The sequence below is a fragment of the Pelophylax lessonae genome (genome assembly GCF_965119305.1).
Source record: "Pelophylax lessonae genome assembly, chromosome: 1".
In the NCBI taxonomy this organism is placed as follows: domain Eukaryota; kingdom Metazoa; phylum Chordata; class Amphibia; order Anura; family Ranidae; genus Pelophylax; species Pelophylax lessonae.
In genome coordinates, this window is record NC_138768.1 from 408,049,619 (window position 1) to 408,057,337 (window position 7,719).

At 45.2% G+C, this 7,719-nt stretch overlaps 1 protein-coding gene across 1 annotated transcript in view; it reads right to left on the bottom strand.

The window, feature by feature from the left end:
• Nucleotides 1–7,447, bottom strand: part of LOC309546230 (protein NipSnap homolog 3A-like) — a 34,199-nt gene extending 26,752 nt beyond the window's left edge. The window contains exon 1 of the mRNA XM_082245796.1: nt 7,308–7,447. Coding sequence (XP_082101922.1) covers nt 7,308–7,397 — 90 coding nt within the window. The 5' untranslated portion in view covers nt 7,398–7,447. The remainder of the gene's footprint in view (nt 1–7,307) is intronic.
• Between the last annotated feature and the right edge of the window lie 272 nt (nt 7,448–7,719).

Sequence of the window (7,719 nt, forward strand, 5' to 3'; positions counted from 1 at the left end):
TACAGTGGGAGCGAGCCTCCGAGAGAGGGGAATGTCTGGTGACGTAGGTCTACGTCGCCAGACGATAACGAGCCACTTTGCCACAGTACAGTCAACGTGACTGGTCGGCAAGTGGTTAAATGGGAAATGTGTAATATGTATAAATGTGTATTAAATATTAGCAAACAAAAAATGTTAAAAAATTTTAAGGGTTAATAAAATAGAAACAAAAAAAAATAAATCAGCAGGAAAATATTAGTTGAAGAGTGAAGGAAACTAGGGAGCTAATTAGGGCTGATCAGAGTAAAAACTAGAGGTTAATAAGGGATTAAAATAGAACTACAGTAATACCTTGGTTTGCGAGTATAATTCGTTCCAGCAGCATGCTTGTAATCCAAAGCACTCGTATATCAAAAGCAAATTTCCCCATAAGAAATAATGGAAACTCAAGATGATTCGTTCCACAAGCATTTAATGGTATGAATTAAGATATGCTACTATCATATATAAAGTACCTTACTGTACAGTATAAGCATGCCATCCCCTCTGTTATATAACATTATGTGTCCCTGTGTCTGTACTGTATATAAAGATGCCGATTTATACTGTATTAGAGCATCTCTGGCGCTCACGTGACTCCTCAGCTCTCTGCTTCTCTCCTCCTCAGATGACGTCAGTAGGAGTGATCGGCCCCGCCCACCGGGGGAGCAGAGAGACGAGGAGTCACATAAGCGCCGCGCCGGTAGACTCTCTGAAACAGTAGAAATCAGCATCTTTATATACAGTACAAGCACTGGGACACATGTAACAGAGGGCATTAACAGAGGGGATGGCATGCTTATACTGTACTAAACTGCTTGTATATCCAGACAGATTTTTTTTTTTAAATTTTGCTCATCTTTCAAAATGCTCGTAAACAAAGGTACTCGCAAACCAAGGTATTACTGTATAGGCAAAACTTTTTTTTCCATTTTGGATAGAGCAAAGGGGGGGGGGGGTTGTAACCCCTTAACCCCTGCCAGATTTGTTTTCATCATCTGTGTCCTATGGAGGAGATTTTCCTTCACTTTCTGTCCCATAGCATAACAAGAAGTGAGAGAAAATCCCGGCAAATTAAGGCAATTCCTTAGTCATTCCAGGTCACCAGAACCAGTATCCCCATTGGAAGATTTCCCCCTCTATTACTTTTCTGGGGACAACCAAAAATGTGGGGTTTTCATTTACTTTCACTTATAATAGTAAACAGGACAAATAGAGCAACGGGCAACAATAAAAACTGACTCCACTCTCTCCAAAAAAAAAAAAAAAAGAAAAAAAGTTTTGTCTTTAGTTATAAGAAAGAATATTAAATAAAATGTATTATATATATTTTTTTTTTTTTATTTATTTATTTATTTTTTACTTGTCAGGTTGTTTTAACTGACATCAACTGCAGATCAGAATTCATCCCTTTGACTGCAGCTGAATGAACAGAAAGATACGAATGTAACAAAACGTCATTATGTGTCACTGTATAAGCAGCCTGGAGCTGTGTTTAAAAACGAAAGTTGCGAACTTCTTCTCTAAGTATATCAATCACAGTTCACAATCACTGTATACTTGCAGGGGGGTGTCCCAGAAGCAGAGCATAGGGACTGGATGTGCAACACACTCCCGTTGTACAATGATGATGTTTTTATGGCTGTGTGGAGCATGCCCAAAGTCTGCAACAAGTTACCTCATAGTAAAGGCTACACATTTTTTAAGTGGAGTTACCCTTTAAATTAATTCCCTGCATTAAAGTAGAACTATAGGCAAAACTTCTCTCTTCATTTTTTTTGCCATAGATGTCCCATTGCAGAGATTTATCTTCACTTCCTGTCCCATAGCCAAACAGGAAGTGAGAAGAAATCCCTGCAAATTAAGGGGATTCCTTGGGGACCCCCAGGTCACTAGAACTAGTGTCCCCATTGGAAGATTTCCCCTCTATTATTTTTCTGAGGAAAGCATAAAATTTGGGATTTTCTTTTACTTTCAATGATAATGACAAAGAACAAATAGAGAGGGTGAATCTCCCTAAGGGGGCTCAGACACCAATAAAAACCTAATAGGTGTTCTAATACTCTCCGTTCTTTCCAAAACTGAAAACAGAGTTTTGCCTTTAGTTATAGTTTAAATGTACAAAATGTCCCAGCATTGGTATACCTCCTAAGTACTAACTTGAGTCCTTATTTGATCCAGCTCATTGCCAACAGCTTTTGCTGCTGTTAATCAAATCCTGTTAGCAGACAGCAGGGCCAAGCTGAGCTGTGTGTGTGTGTATATGGATGCACACAGCCCAGCTCAGAAGCGAACCCACAGGCTACTATGATGGCAGACCGATTAGGAGGAGGAGCCAAAAGCGCCGGTGGGGGAAACACAGAAGAGGAGGTTTGGGACCGCTGCACAGAGCAGTTTTTTTTATTTAGAAAAGACTTTACAATCACTTTAAAGTTTTTTTTTACTTTCCTGCTTTCTATTCATGAAGGTAAAAAACCTTCTGTGTGCAACAACCTTCCCAGCCCCTCCTAAAGCTGGCTACACATTATACCTTTTTTTTTTGTTCAATTTGCTTTAGGATTTACCTTCAACTATGTACTGCAAGGACCTCCAAGATTGCATACACATTAAAAGTGTTTAGGTTTTACCTAATATTATATGGTTTTGGTAAATCTAAAGGAAAATGTTATAATGTGTAGGCAGCTTTAGGCTCCGTTCACATGTAGGCGTTTTGGGGCGTTTTTGGGGAGTTTTTCTGCTCTAGGATCAGCTCTCAAAACGCCCAACAAGACAAATCCTATTCATTTCAATGGCCCCTGTTCACATCTGAGCGTTTTGACGCTGTGAGCGAAATGCTCAACGCTCAAAAAAGTACATGAGCTTCTTTTTGGGCAGATTACAGGCGTTTTCCATTGGTCTCTTCAATCTAAAAACGCCTTCACAAAAAATGCCTGTAAATCGTGGTAAAAATCGCGGTAAAAAAATGCGCGAAAACGCTACGCTCAGGTGTGAATGTAGCCTTAGGGGGGCTGGGAAGGCTGTTGCACACAGAAGGTTTTTAACCTTCTGTGTTTTACGACAGGTCAAATCGCATGACGAGTCACACCTTATTGTCAGCAATCGAACTGTTCAAATTGGTGCAACGCCGACTTTGCGGTGCTGCACCAATTTGAAAAAGGAGTCGCACAGATGTCAGCCAAGTAGCACCTAAAATTGCACTGACATGCGGCTTTGAAATCATGCAATTTCAAGTGAAGTCGCATAATGTCAAAGCCTCATTCAGTGTGAACCAGGGCTAAAGGAAAGTTGTCATGAAAAACATAATTGGCTGACTTTACTGGCTTTTGTTTTGAGAATGCTATTTGTCTGGCTGTCATGGTGAACCAGTGGCCTTAGTACAGAGTTTCTTACCTGGGAGAGAAATGGACATTGGATGATTAGACTGCTGTTTGCAACATGCTTCAGTCAGGTTTAGATTAGAAAACCGGCTGTACAGATTTACAATTTCCCCGGCTGGACAGTCAGTTACATATTTTACCTGTGACCTTAGCTGTTTGCCTACAGTCCCATGTATGTTTAAATGGTTCATGTGTATAGGAAGGTCATGGTTCTAGATAAGCTTCAAAAGGTGTATGTAGAAGAACATGAATGTCACTGGGCCAAAAATAATGCCATGACCCACACTGGAATTCTCGGCTACAGTGGCAGGACAGGGATCATCTTATGTTCCACCCGTCTGCTTCTAAATATCAGCTGTGATTGAAGAGCCAAGTAAAAATGATTCGCCATTAAACAGCGCTCCTAAATATTCAGACTCACTATCCATTCACAACAGAGTGTGTGCTGAGTGCCGGTGAACACACGTGCATTATTGTGCTGCGTTTTCTTTTAACATACACTTTCTGGAACATGCCAACAATCTACGGCACGGAAGATGAGCCAAACTTCGCTGGCTTACAGTTTTCCCTGTGTGTTGAAATACCATGTGTTGCACAAAAAAAAAAAAAAAGCATGGCTTGCTCTACTTTTTGTGTATTTTTTTTTTTACACTGCAAAAACTGCAAACCAGGACAAAACACCGGTGTAAATTGCTCTCCTTACTGGTTCTTGCATTGGCATGCGTTTAAAAAATGTGCCAAAGCTTCTGCTGTGAATGGACAGGCTTAAACCATTAAAGGAATAATACCCACTTACCTACAGGGCACTTTCACCCCCTTCCTGCCCAGACCAATTTTCAGCTGTCGCACTTTGAATGGTAATTGCGCGGTCATGCAACACTGTACACAAACTACATTTTTATACAGTATCTCACAAAAGTGAGTACACCCCTCACATTTTTGTAAATATTTTATTATATCTTTTCATGTGACAACACTGAAGAAATGACACTTTGCTACAATGTAAAGTAGTGAGTGTACATCTTGTATAACAGTGTAAATTTGCTGTCCCCTCAAAATAACGCACTCAGCCATTAATGTCTAAACCTCTGGCAACAAAAGTGAGTACACCCCTAAAGGCCCGTACACACGTACCGATCGTCGGCATACAAACGTCGGCGGACGAAAGATCTGCCGATTGTACGCGTGTTAGTATGGTGTCTCCGACAGCTGTCTGCACACAATCCGCGGACAAAAGTCTTTCTTGCAAACATGAAAATTTTTGTCTGCGGACACCAGAACGGACGATTGTTCGCCTGTCAGTACAGAATTCGGCCGACAGACCGCAGATTTGCAAGACTGGGCATGCTCAGAAAATAAAAAACACAGGGAAAGTTAACCATTACATGACATCACTTCTGCAGTCAGCTGAAGTCTGCAGACAAAATTCTTGTGCTGTCCTTGTGCTGTCTTTGCACTTTTCAACAGACACCGACATCCCGGGGAGAAAAGACGAACATTTGTATGACGACGATCTGCGTGTGTGTACGGGGCTTTAGTGTCCTAACTGGGCCCAATTAGCCATTTTCCCTCCCCAGTGTCATGTGATTCATTGGTTTTACAAGGTCTCAGGTGTGAATGGGGAGCAGGTGTGTTAAATTTGGTGTTATCGCTCTCACTCTCTCATACTGGTCACTGGAAGTTCAACATGGCACCTCATGGCAAAGAACTCTCTGAGGATCTGAAAAAAAGAATTGTTGCTCTATATAAAGATGGCCTTGGCTATAAGAAGATTGCCAAGACCCTGAAACTGAGCTGCAGCACGGTGGCCAAGACCATACAGCGGTTTAACAGGACAGGTTCCACTCAGAACAGGCCTCGCCATGGTTGACAAAAGAAGTTTTGTGCACATGCTCGGTGTCATATCCAGAGGTTGTCTTTGGGAAATAGACGTATGAGTGCTGCCAGCATTGCTGCAGAGGTTGAAGGGGTGGGGGGTGAGCCTGTCAGTGCACAGACCATACGCCGCACACTGCATCAAATTGGTCTGCATGGCTGTCATCCCAGAAGGAAGCCTCTTCTAAAGATGATGCACAAGAAAGCCCGCAAACAGTTTACTGCAGACAAGCAGATTAAGGACATGGATTACTGGAACCATCTCCTGTGGTCTGAGACCAAGGTAAACCTATTTGGTTCAGATGTTGTCAAGGGTGTGTGGCTGCAACTAGACGAGGAGTACAAAGACAAGTGTGTCTTGCCTACAGTCAAGCATGGTGGTGGGAGTGTCATGGTCTGGGGCTGTACGAGGGAGCTGCACTGGGGAGCTACAGTTCATTGAGGGAACCATGAATGCCAACATGTACTGGGACATACTGAAGCAGAGCATGATCCCCTCTCCTCGGAGACTGGGCCACAGGTCAGTATTCCAACATATCAACCCCAAACACACCTCCAAGATGACCACTGCCTTGCTAAAGAAGCTGAGGGTAAAGGTGATGGAATGGCCAAGCATGTCTCCAGACCTAAACCCTATCTAACATCCCCCAGCTCCGTGATGTCGTCATGGAGAAGTGGAAGGGGACTCCAGTGGCAACCTGTGAAGCTCTGGTGAACTCCATGCTCAAGAGTGATGACTGCCCCCCCCCCACAGGATGACTCCTCTGGTAATGACTATCTCCCCAGGATGACACCTCTGGTAATGACTATCCCCCCCCCCAGGATGACACCTCTGGTAATGACTATCCCCCCCCAGGAGGATGCCTATGGTAATGACTATCCCCCCCAGGAGGACGCCTATGGCAATGACTACCCCCCCAGGAGGACACCTATGGTAATGACTACCCCCCCCCCCCAGGAGGACACCTATGGTAATGACTATCCCCCCCCCCCCAAGAGGACACCTCTGGCAATGACTACCCCCCCCCCCCCCCCAGGATGACACCCCTTGTAATGACTATCCCCCCAGGATGACACCCCTGGTAATGACTATCCCCCCAGGATGACACCCCTGGTAATGACAATCCCCCCAGGATGACACCCCTGGTAATGACTACCCCCCCCCAGGAGGACACCTATGGTAATGACTATCCCCCCCCCCCCAGGAGGACACCTATGGTAAGGACAACCCCCCCCCCCCAGGATGACACCCCTTGTAATGACTATCCCCCCAGGATGACACCCCTTGTAATGACTATCCCCCCAGGATGACACCCCTTGTAATGACTATCCCCCCAGGATGACACCCCTTGTAATGACTATCCCCCCCAGGATGACACCCCTGGTAATGACTATCCCCCCCCCCCCAAGAGGACACCTCTGGCAATGACTACCCCCCCAGGATGACACCCCTTGTAATGACTATCCCCCAGGATGACACCCCTTGTAATGACTATCCCCCCAGGATGACACCCCTGGTAATGACTACCCCCCCCCCCCAGGATGACACCCCTGGTAATGACTACCCCCCCCCCCCCCCCAGGATGACAACCCTTGTAATGACAATCCCCCCAGGATGACACCCCTTGTAATGACAATCCCCCCCAGAAAGACACCCCTGGTAATGACAATCCCCCCCAGAAAGACACCCCTGGTAATGACAATCCCCCCCCAGAAAGACACCCCTGGTAATGACAATCCCCCCCAGAAAGACACCCCTGGTAATGACAATCCCCCCCAGGATGACACCCCTGGCAATGACTATCCCCCCCAGGATGACACCCCTGGCAATGACTATCCCCCCCAGGATGACACCCCTGGCAATGACTATCCCCCACAGGACGGTAGAGAGGAAATCAAACTGCTACTACAGCTCAGTGACATCCTTTCAGCTGTCACCTTTTAAACACTTTCTAGGAGGAAGGTGAAGTCCTAAACCCATGCACTGTTCCCTGTGACATCTAGCAGCAGTAAGTAATACAAGTGCACCCTGCTCACCTGTACACCTCTTGTCAGGTCAGTCCATGCAGAGGTGACTGCTGCAGCCACTTTCCCCTTAGACAGGGCACACCTTAATGTACACAGCATCTTTCCTGTCTCCTTCTAGACACAGTTCTCATCAACAACAATCCCTCTGTCTGTACTGTCAGGGATCCCAGGACGTGTAACACGTGACCTTCCTGATCACTGGCTGGAACCAGCAACACCCCCGCCTGTACCAATACAGCCAGCACACAGGGAGAGCAGACTGTACCATTCCTTCTGGGGAAACAAGCAAGTACATGACTGATATGGAAGCAGAGACGGCTGTGTTCTGTGGTGCACTAATATATAACGGATTTGGTATCTTCTATTGATAGAATGCATACAGCTCGCTACACTTTGTCACCTGATGTTTGTAGCATAACAA